At 44.0% G+C, this 17,821-nt stretch overlaps 1 protein-coding gene across 1 annotated transcript in view; it reads left to right on the top strand.

Annotated features, from left to right (window-relative positions):
* dlgap2a (discs, large homolog-associated protein 2a) overlaps positions 1-17,821 on the top strand; it is a gene marked incomplete at both ends in the record, with an annotated part of 187,235 nt that overhangs the window by 138,612 nt on the left and 30,802 nt on the right. Inside the window, one exon of the mRNA XM_084438400.1 lies at positions 4,808-5,025. Within this exon, the coding sequence (XP_084294526.1) occupies positions 4,808-5,025 (218 nt within the window). The remainder of the gene's footprint in view (positions 1-4,807; positions 5,026-17,821) is intronic.

Below are 17,821 nucleotides of genomic sequence, written 5' to 3'. Positions count from 1 at the left end.
AGCGACTTCGTGATGAGATAGAAGGACGCCTCCTGCAGTATGCAAGGCAGAGAGAGAGAGAGAGAGAGAGAGAGAGAGAGAGAGATCTGGGGAGAGAGAGGGACAGAGTGGCAGACGGAGAGGGAAAAAAGAAGGGAGGCAGAACAAGAGTGAGACGGAGAGAGAGGAAGGGAAAGGGAGAAGAGATAGGGAGTGTGCTGGAAGGGGGATGAAGAGGGGAGAGAGACAGTGAGAAAGAATAGAGAACGAGAGACAGCGACCAAACACATACAGTAACACCCGCCCTGGACTTCACACACACACACGGATACGGCCCTGCGCAGGCAACCACTCGGTCCAGTCTGCGTAGAGCAAATGATAGGTATTGTAGGAGCGTGTTGGTTGGGATTACCCATGATTGTGACTCTTCTCCTTTCCTGTCCTCCCCTTATCTCCTCCTCCTCCCCTCCCCTCCTCTCCTCTGCTTTCCTCCTCTCCTCCCTCCTCTCCCCTCCTCTCCTCTGCTTTCCTCCTCCCTCCTCTCCTCTCCCCTCCTCTCCTCTCCTTTCCTCCTCTCCTCCTCTCCCCTCCTCTCCTCTCCTCTGCTTTCCTCCTCCCTCCTCTCCCCTCCTCTCCTCTCATTTCCTCCTTTCCTCCTCTCCCCTCCTCTCCTCTCCTCTCCTCTGCTTTCCTCCTCCCTCCTCTCCCCTCCTCTCCTCTCATTTCCTCCTTTCCTCCTCTCCTCTCCCCTCCTCTCCTCTGCTTTCCTCCTCCCTCCTCTCCTCTCCTCTGCTTTCCTCCTCCCTCCTCTCCTCTCCTCTCCTCTGGACCGTGTCCCTAGTTAATGGCACTGACTTATGTTCCCTAGTGGGAGAGAGGGCCAGAGTGTAGAAGAGAGCGGCAGAGTTAATCAATGAAATGCACTGCAAGAGCATCTGCAGAGAGAGACCATCACCCGGGCATCCCTACCAGGGGGTAGGGCTAAAGGCTGGGAACCAACACGCAGGTGAATGAGACAGGTGGAGGGTTATACTGGAACTACTGCATACTGTACTGTATATACCGTACCGCACAGATGCTGGTCACGGGTCGTTTGTAGAAGTAAATGCTGAAAACGCTGTCAAATGTGCGACGGTCAAATTAGCCCACATCGTTTTCCATCAGAATATTGTGTATTGGTTGATCTTCTATCTTTTTGTCACTTATGTCTCCTTCAAGGTGTGTGCATAGCCTTCACTCTGTTGTTCTCTATGGATTCTAATTAGGCGAAGGAGATGTTTAGATATGAAGACAAAGTGTGTAATGAAGATAAAGTGTGTTGGTTTTAATGGTCTGGACCTCCATGTAAACAGCATTGTTCTGTGTGTGGGCTGATTTATCTTGGAATGGATACACACACACATACACACACACACACACACACACACACACACACACATACACACACACACACACACACACACATACACACACACACACACACACTGCTGCCCAAGCCTGTGTTATAGCTACTGAGGGAGATGAGACATCCGCCAATCTATCTAGTTTATCAGCAAATCCAAATTAAACAAATTTCGCTACAGCTTGAATCTGTTCTCTGGCATTTTCTTCATTATTAGACGTCTAGAAATATTAAACCCCTGCTAGACTTAATTAACCCATCGACTTAATTTTGAGAGAGTGTGTGTGTGTGTGTGTGTGTGTGTGTGTGTGTGTGTGTGTGTGTGTGTGTGTGTGTGTGTGTGTGTGTGCGAGCGTGCGTGTGCGTGCATTCGTATGTTTGTGTGCATGTTCATGTATGAGCATATGTGGGCGTGTTTGTGGGCCTGTTTGTGTGCGCGCACGCTCATGTGTATGCAGGAGTGTGTGTATGTGTGTGTGTGGTGTGTGTGTGTGTGTGTGTGGCGTGTGTGTGTGTGTTCCACAAACGTGTCATTTCTCTTTTTATATCCTATATTTTAAAACCTCAGTCATATCTTTCGAAGAGTGTCATTTAGGCCCACAGGGCTCACATCATCCAACAACACATCAGTCCCATTAATATGTGGCAGGTCTCCACTGGCACAGATCATAGTACTGTATGTTAATGAGAGAGAGATTATTAGATCCACAACTCGGTGGTACACAAAGGATTGCTTCCAATTGAAGTGTAGGTAACCGATCAATGTTCAAGCCGTTTGACGTGACTGACGTTAGTGTAGCAGCAATCACGCGTAGGAGTTTTTGAATGCGTGCCTGATATAGAATTAGTGTCAAAGCTAACCGCTGATGTTTACTGGGATATGAAATCAACAATTGGATAATATGGACGTTGTGACACACTGATAGTAATTTGTGTTTCAAGAAATACAACATGTCTCGATATTCTGTCATATTAATTCTAATTGTTTGTCAGACGGGTGTGTCCGTGGTGTCAATTTGTTTGTTCACGCTCTTTCATAAATGTTCAAGCCTGCTACATTGTCAGATATGCTTTAGGTTTATAATATAGAAGTTGCCATACTGCATTGAATTAATTCCTGCAGTATGATAAGAAACCCACAATACACTTGAAAAATAGTATAACCTTCAACTATTGTTATACTGAAGCAGTTCCTTGCCTCTATCTGCCTTTGTTTGTATAAATACAATTTGTGTCCATATTTGTGATATGGGGAGACAACAGTTGAATAGGATTTTTTGGGGGAAGAAAAAACACCATTTTGACTGTAGTGTCTCCCCTTAATCATACTTGCATTCCTGACGTGAGTGAAACCTGACATCTGCCACAGCCCTAATAACTGTCCACTGTCAACCTGTGATTGGTCAAACATTAACCCACCCACTCACATACTGTTCCATAGCTTTAAAAAGCAGAGTCATCCCTATTGTAATATCACACATAATGAACCACATTATGTAGTTTGGTTGGTTGGTGTAGTGCCAGGATCAGTGTAAAAGCCAGGGTGTTGAAATGACAGTTGGATAATGCATCGCTCCACCCTCCGACATTAACATGGGGTTTAATGATCGCTGACAGTCATCTTTTACGAGCAGCACACATCTCATAAAGGACCATGTTTTTTGTCCTGCTGTTCCACCGATCTACCCATAGAGGCACAGGTTGACTTAGGGATAAGAAACATGAAAAGATCGATAAAACAGTTGAGGAGGTGACAGGAAGATGACAGAGGATATGCTTTTTATTGATGCCTGTGACTGTGACTTTGATGACTCTTCGTTCTCTTACTCCAGACGTGTATAGTGACAGGCTCCTGTGATGTGCTTGGATACCCCCAGTACAAGTGATGTTGAGGATCTTTCCATGATGAAAAGCCTGAGCGTGCTACTGTGCTTTGAGAAATATGTAGTAGTACATGGGTACATGAGATTAACTCTGTCGGGACAGAAGGTGAATATTTTTTTACTTAAAGGTAATGCACATCTCTTTATTTCTCCTTCTCTCTCGCTCTCTCTCACACACACACACACACACACACACACACACACACACACACATACTGTATACACCTACACTGACTTGCACACACACACACACACACTGTAATACACGTTTCAAACATGTGTTTGAAGTGCTATATTAATGTGTGAGTGTGAGAGTCCCCCTCAGTGCAAAGGAGAGATCTAATTAGTCTACCCGTGGACAATGTGAAAGACCCCTGGGCTTACAGCGTGTCTGTGTGTGCGTGCGTGTGTGTGTGTGTGCGTGTGTGCGTGCGTGCATGCGTGTCAGGCCAAGACCCTGACTCAGCATCTGCTGTTGTGTTGGTAATTGAACTCTTATTGTACTTTTTAACTAAAGCAAAATGCTGAGAGAGACACCAACTTTGGTGGTGAATGTGTTTAATGAGCTTGTGATATTGAAACAAGCTTCTGAACTATCTTCATCAGCTCATTAAACGTGAGACGTTACTCCAGAGTTTAATGGACTCCACAGCCATCTAACAAATTTTATGTTACCAATGGAATCACACAGTATTGATGGAGTTTCTGTGCCATGAGGATTCAGAACCTACAATTGTTGAAGGCTACCAGATCTGTTCATCTGCATGCTTTGTGGTCCTTGACGGTGTCTTACATGAGTAAACAACACTATGTTGACATGCATGATCACTACTCAGTAGATTTGTTTACCAGCAATCATGGAAGCAGGAAACTCCATTTGTCAAGAGATTCCACTGTCATACCCTTTCAATATGTGCATTCACATTGCGTAAACACTGCAACCGCACATGCTTTTCAGTTCAACAGTTAGTAGATATACTGCAATGTGTGCCGGAGTGAAAACTGTACGTACATAGGATATGGTACAGTAGTGCAAGAACCTTCTCTCAACTGCTTGTACGTATTTGAAATGTTACTGTGTTTCTTTGCCTGTTTTTGAGACTTCATGGGGGTACCTAATGATTGGTATACACGTATGGGTCGGGCACACACACACACACACACACACACACACACACACGCTATACAGTAGATTGCAGTAGAGGACAGCTATTACACACACACAACAATGCCATGCACGGGAGAGCAGCGAAGAGCGAGGTGGCCATTTAGTGATTGTGTGCTCCAATGGTTATCAGAACTAATAGATTATATTCACTGCACTAAACAACCTATCAGTTGGGACTCAAACCTATACATCAATTTATTTTCTTCTTCATCAATTCATCAATTTGCTAAAACACTCAAATGTATTCAGCATGATATGACCTACATGTACTGTAGGCAGCAGGAATCTTCTCACAACCATATTATCTTCAAGAGCCGCATGTGTGACCCGCTTTTCTGACCAGCTGTTGTGTGGCTCTGTCCCTGTGCTGTGCAGGTGCCCCAGGATGAGTGGGGGGGCTACCCTGGGGGGGGCAAGGATGATGAGATCCCCTGTCGGAGGATGCGGAGCAGCAGCTACGTCAAAGCCATGGGCGACGAGGAGAGCGGAGAGTCCGACTCCAGCCCCAAGACCTCCCCCCAGAAGTCCCTCCGGTCCGACGCCCTCGTCAAGTCAGTCACACAGAGACCCAGAGAACTACTGGACTCCCAGAGGTAGGCCGCCAAGCATCCCCTCATACATAATTTATTTTTATTTAGCCTTTATTTAAACTCGAAAGCCCATCAAATGTGATGGCGCCTCCACAGTTTATTAGTAGCTGTTCACTCCAACAAGATGTCAACTACAACAAGGCTTGAATAGTTATTGTAATTATAATATTCATAATACTGACGATATTCATATTGTTGAATATTTCTATTCATAGTCACTGACAGAATCAATCAACCAAAGCTTTATTTATATAGCGCATTTCATACCCAGAGGCAACACAATGCGCTTTACAGAGAACAAGGGAGGTGGGCATACGTTCCACCCCTACATATTCCAGAGGGAAGCAAAAACCAGTATCACCCGGGGGCTAGATAAGTGAGCTGTAAAAAGAATTCCCTAACCCCTCTCAACAAGGCGATCGAGCAAGCTCCTGGAGTATGTTTGTCTAACGGCTAAGAACATTTATAAAGCAATAAATTACATTAAATTACATTTTCAGAGTAAGAGAGGCTAAGATTCGGATCCCCTTCTCCTCACCCTAACCCGGGTCCGTATCCTTTTCCTACCCCCGACCCCTGCCTCTATCTGGGCCCAGGCACTTTCACGCACACACTGACATACACCAGTGTTTGCCATGTCTCTCTTATGACTGGTGTATGTGTGTGTGCCCAGGACTGGTGTATGTGTGTGTGTGTGTGAGCGTGACTGTGAGTGTGCCTGGGTCCAGGTAGAGGCAGGGGTCGGGGGTAGGGTGGGGGTGGGAAAAGGATACGGACCCGGGTTGGGGTGAGGGGAAGGGGGACTGGGCCCAGGTCCAGGCCAAAGCCGGATGTGGACTGTATGAATGTATGTCTGTGTGTTTGTGTGTGTGTGTGTGTGTGTGTGTGTGTGTGTTTGTGTGTGTTAACTAAATACTACGACATCCACAGCTGACACGGGGGTATCTAATGGACACGGTGGTCTGCAGATGATAGTGGGGCATCCATTGGACCTGGTTAGAAGGTAGGAGGGAGGGAGAGAGGCACTAGGGAGAGGGGAGGCGGTTAGTAGCACGTAAAACGGTTGTAAAACGGTTAGTAGCACGCAGAGCCATAGAAGCAACACAGATATTAGAACAGAACATGCCTGTTTCAGGGCAACCAGCTTCTGTACACATCTCGATATACATACAGTGCATAGCAGAATATACACCAATGTATACAGAGGATTCACAGGTAGGTTTGAGGCTGCCTTTCTGTGTCTCAAGGTCCTGGCTAGTGATTGTAGGCTAGGCCGAAAAGGTATGTCTTGAGATTTCGCTTGAAGACCTCCGTTGTTTCGGCTCTTCTTAGGCACTCCGGCAGGGTGTTCCAGAGGTTGGGGGCATAGAAACTAAAAGCTGCCTCTCCGTGTTTCTTGGTCCTGGCTTTTGGAACTGTTAGGAGTTCCAAAGGAGGGGTCTGTTGGGCATGTACCTGACAAGCATGTCTGAATGTATTCAGGCGCGTCACTGTGGAGAGATTTATAGATTAGTAATAGTATTTTAAAGTTTATTCTAGAGTTGACAGCCAACCAGTGTAGTGATTTTAAGACTGGTGTGATGTGTGCCCTCCGTCTAGTCTTAGTGAGGACTTGTGCTGCAGCAGTCTTTATCATTTGTAGTTTAGAGATTGCTCCTTCTGGACAGAAGGAGACTGGTCAGACAGAATGAGACAAGTAACTAACTAAATAACTAACTTAACTGACTACACGCCAAAGGCCTTGGTGAACAGGTGGGCTTTGAGGGCTGATTTAAAGATGTCCAGAGTTGGGGCGTTATGAATCTCTGTGAGGAAAGAGTTCTAGAGGGTGGAGGCTGCCACACTGAAGGCTCTGTCCCCAAAGGTTCGCTGGTGCGGGGGATGGAGAGCAGACCTGTGTCTGAGGAACGCAGGTTCCGAGATGGGGTATGTTGGTGGAGAAGGTCAGATAGGCACTGGTAGGCAAGGGCATGGAGGGATTTGTACTGTAGGGGAGGAGGAGTTTGTAGGAGATGCTGGACTTAACCGGAGGCCAGTGGAGTTGGATGAAGGTGGGGGTGATGTGCTGCCAGGGCTTGATGTAGGTGAGAACCCTGGCAGCTGAGTTCTGCACATACTGGAACCTGAGTACGCCTTGGTTCACTGGAGCCGTGGAGGAACTGGAGCCATTGATGGTGACAAACTGTTTCCTGTTGAAGAGGTATGACTGGAACCAGGAGAGAGCTGTGCTGGTGAGGCCTAGAAAGTCGGATAGGCGGCTGAGGAGGATAGAAAGGGAGACTGTGTCGAAACCTGCCGAGAGGTCCAGGAGGATGAGTATTCTGTGGCCAAAGTCAGCAGCGATGAGGAGACCACTGGTGATCTTGATTAGGGCTTTTGCTCCAGGATTTTGCTAAGGAAAGGAAGGTTTGAGATCGGCTGGTAGTTGTTAAGGTCATCCAGACCAGACTTTTTGAGGATAGGGATGACCGTGGTGGTTTTGAAACTGGTGGGTATTTGCCATATTCCAATGAGGAATTGATCATCTCTGCATGCGAATGAGGAGGCGCCAGGAGCTGCAGAAGAATCATGGACATGACACAGACACAATAAAAAATACGAAATTATATAGAGATAATTGGATGTTGGGATAGTAATAGTATGATGTTAGAGCAAATACATCAGACTTAGATGGAATTAGATTGCGGCGTTCGGCTAGTAATGGGGTACAGCAAACGCTTTAACCTACAGCAATGACCGTGGGAGCAAAATCATATATATCATAAAGAGATGATTCAATAATGGAAAAGTTTTCCTTTATAGATGCCCTGTCTGAGGACTCATTGGATTATTCTGGATCTGAGCATGTTTATTGTAGCAGTCCAACTATAATGTCAGATTGCGAGATTAAACCAAGAATCAAAGAACAGAGTTACTGCCACAGAAAATACTAAAGTTTTCGAAAGCAAAGTGTTTGGGTCTTGCAAATTCCCCAATGTCCCCTTTTCCTTTTCCTTGTCATTGTATGTTTTGTTAATTATCAGTTGTATAACTCTCCTACTCTATACCATACCATACCACTTTATACACTTTATGTATAGTTAATGTTTGCCCATTCTGTTGTCACCTCAGTTTCTCCACCCCTGAGGCAGTCAGCATTTGTATTCTTCATTCATATTCTTGTCAATTCATGTGACAGGGTAATAACATATTAACATAGCAATAAAGATGTTAAACAGGGAGCTCAGCGGCGGATGTCAGTGAAAAACCTATTTCCCCTCAATACTGTAAGTCTAAATGGTTTTGATTATTTTCTTAAGTTGAAAATAGCTCCTCATTTTATAGGTGTTTGAAACGGTCGCTGTTCTCTGCAGTCACCGCTTTATTTTAGATGCCGTGGCTTTTTTATGCCAGACAAATAAACATTATATTGTGTTTGGCAGATCCATCTTGTCCGAGGTCGTAGTGAAAGGAGCAAGCACGTTCACTTTCTTTTCTCCTCAAAGGAATCGGGTCCTCTTTGTTCACCACAGAAAATGAAAACAGTAATTACACAGGAATTCAGGAGGCATTGTAAAACTCCTTTCACAGACCAGCACTCAGGACCTAATCTTTTTTCTGTCTCCCTATTTTGTCAGCCATTACGGTACACTGAACGACCTGGTCTGGGCTCAGTGTAGATGTCTCCGTTAGATTGGGCTCTAATTTGGTCATGCAAATTGTCAGAGGCTATCATCAAAGGCTATTAGCAATCGTCAAACGTAGAAGGCATAATTGTCACATTTTGTGAATTTGCTTGCGCAAATTATACAGAAGTCCGTGGAGGTGCGTCCAGTGAAGGGATGGAATAACTGAATGAAGCGGCCTAGAGGTGCCTTTCTCAAGCCAATCAGATGTGCCATAGTATAAAAATAAGTAAGTAGGTTTATGTGCAATCATCAATTTATGAGTAATCAATTCGGGTAGTACTTTATTCACATAGGCTAGATCTATCCAAATATCTGAAACACATTTTCAGGCAAATAAATCTCTATCGCATTCGCACGTCTGACTTGACAGCAACTGGTTAAATTAATGCAGGGAAGAGGGGGCCATGTATTAGCCTGGTACAACCATCCCGTTCTCGCGAGCTCACATTCTGTTTCACTACGCAGAACGGTCTGGCCTTCGCCTCCTCCAGAGCGATTATGCCAAAATCCAGACCATACCGGGCCAATTAGGGACTGCGTTTTAACTGCTGTCCTGCCCCACAGTGGAAAGCAGCCCCTGATTGGTTCATGTCCCTGCCACTCGCTAAACAAACATGGCAGCACCCGAAGCAACGAGTGGTAACGTTAATGTTAGAAGAATAAACGCAGCTATAAGTGCAGTTATTGCAGAATTAGACTTAATCACAACACTTAAACAAGAACAAGAGTATGCACTAGCGGAGTTTCTCGGTGGAAAAGACTTTTTTGCCGTTCTTCCGACTGGACGCTGAATGCTCATTGTCTGAAGGTGTTTGTCTGTCAAGGCAATACCCCCTCCCACATAATCGCTCTCTATGGGGTGAAGGCCAGACCGATATTGAGGAGCGAAGCAGTGAGCTCGGTAGATCGGGATGGTCATACCAGACTAGCCATGTATGGTGTAGTAAGCCACATATTTAATGGATAACTCTCTCCTATAAGTACACACAAATTGTGCGTGCATAATTGTGCCATATACTGTATGTGAATCGAAAGGGTTTCCGCTCCCCCCGCGTGTGATTCGTTAATATATGCAAATTATTATCTTCCTGCTGTCTTCCAATTCTGGAGTGAAGCTCTGGACTGGTGGCTTATTATTAAAGACCTGGCTTATTACACCATACTGTACATTGCTCCCTCTTTCCCAAAACAGCATAAACCCTCTTGCATTTGTTTCAACACCTCATTAAGAAACATTTTCATGAGTTTGAGTTGAGTTTTGATAACAGCTCTTTTGCATGCCAGAAGCCTAATTTGATATTTTTGGAAATCATAACAACATTGTATGGTCACAGTGCCCAATGAAAATGTTACCAGGAAAGTTTTATTTAATCAATGAAGCCTCTTCATTTATTTTCCCGCACCTGTGAAAAATTGTTCCCTCGCTGTTCTTCCTCAATGGTTTGGCCTCCCAACATTCCCATGAACAGCTCCACCTACAATCAAGCCGGAAAGTCTGCACCCTTTTCACCTTCTCCACATTTTATTATGTTACAGACTTATTCTACAATAGATAGAGTTAATGTTTTGTCTCAAAACAACTTAATTGGAGTCCACATGTGGTAAATTCAATTGATTGGACATGATCAGCGATTGCCAACACCTGCCTATATAAGGTCCCACAGTGCATGTCAGAGCAAACTCCAAGCCATGGGGTCAAAGGAATTATCTGCAGACCTCAGCAACAGGATTGTGTCAAGATCTGGAGAAGGGTACGGAAACATTTCTGCAACTTTACAGGTCCCAAAGAGCACAGTGGCCACCATCATTCGTAAATGGAATACGTTTAGAACCACCAAGACTCTTCCTAGACCTGGCCGCCCGGCCAAACTGAACAATCGGGGAAGACATGCCTTGGCCAGGGAGGTGATTAGGAATCCGAGGGTTACTCTGACAGAGCTCCAGCGTATCCTTGTGGAGATGGGAGAACCTTTCAGAAGATCAATCAGTGGATCCAGACGGAAGCCACTCCTTAGTAAAATTCACATGACAGCCCGCTTGGAGTTTGTCAAAAGACACCTAGAGGACTCTCAAACCAATTTTGGTCTGATGAAACCAAAATCGAACTTTTGGGCCTGAATACCAATTCTCACGTCTGGAGGAAACCAGGCACCGCTCATCACCGAGATAATACCATCATTACAGTGAAGCATGGCAGTGGCAGCATCATGATGTGGGGGTGTTTTTCAGCAGTGGGAACAGGGCGACTAGTCCTGAGAGAGGGAAAGATGAATGCAGCTAAGTACACCGAGATCTTTGAAGAAAACCTGCTCCACAGGGCTCTGGACCTCAGACTGGAGAGAAGGTTTACCTTCCAACATAACAATGACCCGAAGCACACAGCCAAGAGAACAAAGAAGTGGTTTACGAGAAAGTCTGTGAATGTCCTTGAGTGGCCCAAAATAAAATTGCATATTTTCTAAAAATCTGTTTTCACTTAATCATTATTGCCTATTGTGTGTACTGTATAGATGTTTAAGGCAAAAATGAACTCAACCTATTGTAGAATAAGCCTGTAACGTAATAAAACGTGGAGAAGATGAAAGGGGTGTGCAGACTTTCTGGCTTGACTGTACTTTGAGGCAAACTTTGCATGATCCTGGCAAACGTATCTTTAGGTGGCACAAAAATTCCAAAGTGCCTATTGCCTTTGACAATAGCACTAGTGGTTTTGCGTGACTAAATTTAAATCCATAGTCTGTTCCTAGCAGTCTCATAATAAAATACCTGATGGTAAAGCTAATTTTGGTTAAGGGACTCTCTTGTTTTATTTGTGTTTATTTATCTATTAATTTCCATTTCAACAAGAACCTTAAATCTTTGTCTATCTTGCTGGGGGTTAAATTTTTTGGGGATATTTCATATAAAATGTGATATTGGTACTGTGATCTTTCTTTTTTTTAATGCAAACTCATACTGTACCTTTCAGTGTTGTTCTTGCCACAGCAATCTTATCTACAGTATGGTTGTTATCTCCATATCTGTGGATCTAGCCCTGTACCTGCTGTGCGGTTCCCACTCAGCTACAGTATGTGGTTTTGATTCCGTCCCCTGCTGCTTCAGCTGTAGTAGCACTCCCTCCCTGTCTGGTCATCATGTGTTCCCGCCCCCTCCCTCCCTGTCTGGTCATCATCCATTCCCGCCCCCTCTCCCACTGTCTGGTCATCATCTGTTCCCGCCCCCTCTCTCACTGTCTGGTATGCTGAGCTCCATTCATTGTCATTCAGCACAGGTTGTTATATTACTGTGCTGCCACAGCTAGGCTTTTTTTTCTGGAAACACAGGGATCACAACTGGCAGCACAAACAGAATCAAAACTTGTTTATTGCCATGTAGTAGACAGGACAGTGCAAGAGCAGTACAAAATACTACTGCAAAATAAGTCAGTGTATATTCTGCTTAATCACACAGCCACCATCTCTGTAGTCTGGTTGGGAGAATGTGGAAGTCCCCGTTGACTCCAATGTTAAAAGGTCACTATGGAAATATCACTTCAAGAACCTACATATTTAGACTAACAGGCACTATCAGAATTACAAACTCATCATTACCCGACTCTGACTGTTTTTCACTGCTGTTGTTTTCGCATTTGGAAATACATGCAAGTGAATGCAGCTGACTGTCACTATGGTTCATTCACTTACCTTCTTGCTGTGAGGCGACAGTACTAGGTACTATGCCACCGTGCCACACATGAGTGATTTTTGGGGTTCAGCGTCATGCTCAAGAACACTTCTGCACATGCCGGGATCGAACCGAGGACGTTGCGCAGCAACGGGAGACAGTGTGATAAGCATGGTTTAGTGTGGTATAACAGTTATCCACACTGGTTGAGCATTTAATCTGCTGTCAGTGTTTGGGAAGTTCATGACTGAGATTAGCTTTGTTGAAGTTGCTACAGTAACAACCACAACAAAAGCGTCCAGGTGATTTTGTTCAGCACTCAGTATCTGTTCTACCGGCCGGCTTTGTGCTTCTTGTACCGATGAATCAGGAGGGATACATATGCCCCAGCCAGAATGAATGAGTTGAACTCGCAGGCGGAATAAAATGGTCTGCAGTTCATGAAGAGGGATTCCAGAGCTGGAGACCAGTGCTGCTGGATCCCTGTCATGCTCTTCCATCATGAGTAATTCACCTAAAAACAGATCCCCCACCCCTGGTTTTGAAGAAAACATGGTCACGGTCTGCTGTAAACAGCTGATACTGTAGCTTTCTAGCTGTCGAACAGTATCTCAGATTTGCTCACCTAGCCATGTCTCTGTAAATGTCAAAACCGAGGATGAGGAAAAGTCTCTATTTTCCGCTACTAGTACCTGAAGTTCATCCATTTTATTGCAGAGTGAGTGCACATTCATTCACAATAATAGGATACCTGGTAGTGGGGTACGTGATCCACGCGTCTGAAGCCGAACAAGAGCTCCAGCTCGTTAATAATCACCACCGCAGTCCTCTGCCCACTTGACCCCTTTGACATATTATTTGAACCTGTATTTCTTCTCTTTTGTCTCTTTTTTTGCAAGTGAGGGTGATGGTGTGGTTTTGATTAGGCTATCATTGAAGTCTGGTCAGGATGTGTATTCTTCACAAGAGAGCTGTCGAAATTTCAACATTTTCAGATTTTCATTCATTTGTGATTATGTAGGTAGAATCACAGCTGGTGTATGTATGCGTGTGTGAATATTGTCGGCTATATCTTGTGAAAGCACTTTGTTTATAGGAGACCATCTAATTAAGACTACTTAGCCATAAACCAGATGAAAATAGTCCCTGTAGCCACACAATGGGTGAATTGAATATGGTACACTGTCTTGACAGTAAACCTCACTGTAAGGTTCTGCGGTGATATCCAATCTATTCTGAAGTAGGCGTTTTTTCGAATCCCTCTTATGATGCTTGAAGTTAATATCTCCTTGGACTTTAGACCAGATGAAATTCCCAGTAGTTCTACATGGAGCAGTTAGTTGGAGGCTATGGAGACACAGATATTGGTTGTGGTTATTGTACTCAGAAATCCATCTAAATAATACTTTATTATTTTAAAATAAATTATGTTTTATTCAATCTGACAAAGAAAAAGAGATCACTCTGTGCCCAGATCAGAGGAGGTATACTGCCACTCCACATTGAAACAGGAAGGTACGTAGGGCTGGGAGAGGAAGATCGAACTTGCCCAATGTGTGACCTTGAGGTGGTTGAAAATGAATATAATTTTGTTTTTTATTGTCCTTTCTATGGGGAGATACGTGATGGGTTGTTTAGTAGAATAAAAACAGAGGTTGATCTGCTGAATATGGATGAATCCAAGAGACTGAACTGGCTGTTTGAGAATGAAACATTTAAGTTAGCAAAATATCTAGACAAGGCTTGGAACGCAAGGAAGAGAGCATTGTACCAATAGAGATTCAGGGTTAACTGTCTGCATGTATGTATCTATATATCGTATAATTTATTTATTCATCTTTTTTGTTCATTTGAGCTTGACCAGTGACACTGGAAACATATTTTGCATGTACAGTAGGACCTCACTTATCCGAACCCAACGGGACCGAAGGTCGTTCGTATCTCTGAAATGTCCGGATGACTGAAACATATGTAAAAATGCACCAAATTCAATAAGTGGTATACTTGTTTCATATAGACTCATAATAGACCGATAAATACCCTTAATTACTTGTGAAAATGCATCAAAATTGCAATCAAATAGCCAACTAAACTCATACAGCCTAGCCTATAAGGCCTACAGTTACTGTAGCCTACAATAAAATAAACAAATTTCCACTTGAGTGCATGCTTTGATCAAATACAGTACTTTATTCTCAAATGAGGCCTAAGCTGCATCGATAGGCTACTGTATTCGCAGAACAAAATGGTATAGCCTAAAAACAACCCAACATTAGAACAATTAGAGCAAATGATAATCAATAAATAAATAAATGAAATGACAGACAAGCTGTCGTGTCTTAGGCTATTGCAGCCTAAAGGAAAGTCTCTAAAACAACCGATGTAGGCTAACGGCTATAGGCTGTAGGCTATTATTTAACAAATACAGTAGGCCTAGTAGGCTAATCTACATGCTTACAACACGTCTGTGTTCCTGAAGTTCATTAACTGGGAACGAATAATGACTCGATGCTCCTCTGCTTCAGGTTGCTGACGCGCTTTCTGGCTACCAAGGAATGCAGCTGTAGTATATTTTTATACGGTATTACATCAATGCATTTGTGTTGCTCTCATGTAGTAATCATTTACCAAGAATAATGAATAAACTCCATTTTAGATAGAACTTTGTAATTACAAGCAACTTCATTGCAGTAGGAACTTGGTTAACTTAATTAGTTTATCATGTAGATGACAAACAATTGTCCTGTCCTGAGGCAACATTCCTTTGCTCCTGAGGACAATAAAAGATAGCACCTCTGAAGAAGAGGTCAGGAAGTCTACAGTTGATCAAAGCAGGACACAGGAACAACCTAAGACTGCCCCATGTCCGGAGGGGGGCAGAGCCCAGTGACACCTATTGACCAATTACAAGACTAGTTGTAAATGTACCTCCCTTGTATGCAAATTTGTTTGTCATGTGAGACCTGGCCTGAAGCCAAGTATATAACTCGCCACCGAGTAAAAGAACAGTAGTTCTGCCGAAATTTGACCTGGATGGCGTGCTCAATAAATTTGGTTTAAACTGCATTTTTCTCCAGAAGATTCTTTTCCACATTTTTCTGCCCAAAAGTCAAGACAAAAAGAAACGACACAGCTCTCGCGCAGCAGACTCGTTTACGTTTTGCGCTCGACATTAAAGTAACAAAGAAATGAAACGTGACAGTAGGCTACAGCCTACAGGCAACATGTAGGTCTACATACAGTTCTGTTTTTACTACAGTAGTATACAGTACATGTTTATTATGACAGATTTAAATGCAAGTAGGCCTACAGTACTGTAATGAAAATCCCACCAGTAACCAGATAGCAGGCTCAAACAAAAAAGTTTTTTTAAGCCTGTCCGGTAGACCGGGAGGTTCGGATCTCTGAAGTTCGGATGAGTGGGGTCCTACTGTAAATAGATGACTTATGTACAGGAAAAAAAACGTAAGTCGTAAAGGTTTCTTATAATCCCATATGGGATGGGCCGACAGTAGGCATGACACTTAAATAAAAAAATTCATTCATTCATTCATTCATTCAATACCTCTACTCTGCAGTAGTGAGCCAGGGAGCCAGCTGTCTCCAGTGAATGAGAGATATTGAACTGTATGGACCCCTTTATGTGACCAGCCTCCGAGTCCATCGCCAGCAGTGGCAGTATAAAGACAGGCAGGGCTGCTGTTGCATTGATATTTTCACAGACCTACCCAAGGAGTCAGTATTGTAGTGTTCTGGTACTTGTTGGTCATTTTAACTTCTGTAACACCTCACAATACTGTAAGCCCAGGACATCTCACTGTTGTTTTAGCACTCAAATTGATTTTTCCTATGTATGTAGTTACTATAGTGTAATTCCAGAAATCGCATCACCATGAATTTGACGTCCAGATCGTCAACTCTGTTATATTCGGTACACAAACTTTTGTGTCACACCGTCTCTCTCACTCTCTCTTGGCTGCATCTTCTCAGTTCTGTGTGGGGCTCAAATCTATGCACAAGTGGCACTTGACACGAGCGCTCTCTCGTCACCATGAACCGTTGTGCTTGTTGGAATGGAATTGGATTGAATTTGAGACAGGGCCCAGGAGTGTGTGCGGCAGGCTGGATTCCATCCCCCTTCTTGTAGCAATTTGATATTTGGCAGGGGGGGCGTGGCGCGCTGGCAGGGGGGTAGATGTGACGGCAGAGGTTCCTGGAGCTAATGGTGTTAAAGTGAGAACAGCCCTTCACTTTTCTGTCACCTCTCTCTCCCTCGCTCCCTGGCAGGGCCTCGCGCCGTCTTCACACCAATAAAGAATGTATCACAGTCTCCCTCCGAGCCCCTTCAGCCTGATACCGGCCCTACTCAAGAGGGGGGCCGACATCAGTGGTCGTTTCCATTAATAATTATTGACACCCCCACTGTCCAACCCACTCTAAGGTCCCCGAGGCCCTATACAGGCTGTAGGATGAAGACTGAGATGAATGGAATTTGTATCGGATTTCTCGGCATGATACAATGTTCCTGCCAAACTCTTTCAATGGATGTATTAATGATGATAAGAATGGAATGCCATGTGGCAGATCAAGTGTTAGCATATAACGGGAGGAGTTAATGAGTCAATCAAGCATAAGTAGCTTCTCATAGCAGTGCACGCACGCACACACACACACACACACACACACACACACACGCACACAGAAATCAAGCACTCTCTGTAATGACTTATCATTAGGTATGGGGCAAGGTTTGTGCTAGGCAAGCCAATCAATCCCAGCTATTTTGGGCGGTTTTAAAATAACATTATTGTTCCCGACTGTGATTAGCCTCTTGAGTAGCAGTTGTAATTAATCAAAATTACTGTAGCACGTGCGAGGCAGTTATTAATTCAGATTGCGCTGCGCATTGATGCTGAGTCTTCAAATCTCAAGGTCAGAGAGGATAACAGTCTGATCGATTTCTTGCCATGCAGGATGTACTGTATGCTGTATATAGTAGCGGTTTGTTTCTTGGGTTGCCTCCAAAGTCAACTTATCTTTTACAACGTACAGAAGCCTACTTCCCAAATTTATTTTTTTTCGTTCCCTTGTGGCCGATATACATCCTGTAGGTAGTTTTATTGCAGTATTGTCTTTCCATCCTTGACATTGTGTCCTTTTATTGCCACAGATAGCTCAGCTCAAGTTATATAAGCATAATGTGTGTGTGTGTGTGTGTGTGTGTGTGTGTGTGTGTGTGTGTGTGTGTGTGTGTGTGTGTGTGTGTGTGTGTGTGTGTGTGTGTGTGTCTGTGTGTGTGTGTGTGTGTGTGTGTGTGTGTTTTGCATGTAAAGTGCCTGGTATTACAAAAGCAGACAAAAGTCACTTCAACGGGTGGGAGGGTAGACACCCTTGCTGTGTGTTTTGTCCTTTTCTCTGATTCTGATACCATTTTCCATTTAATATTGATGAAGGTCATAGAAATATTG

Source organism: Borostomias antarcticus (assembly GCF_949987555.1).
Source record: "Borostomias antarcticus genome assembly, chromosome: 5".
Taxonomy (NCBI): Eukaryota; Metazoa; Chordata; class Actinopteri; order Stomiiformes; family Stomiidae; genus Borostomias; species Borostomias antarcticus.
The sequence above is the reverse complement of the archived record's forward strand: the minus strand, read 5'-3'. Positions and strand labels throughout refer to the sequence as shown.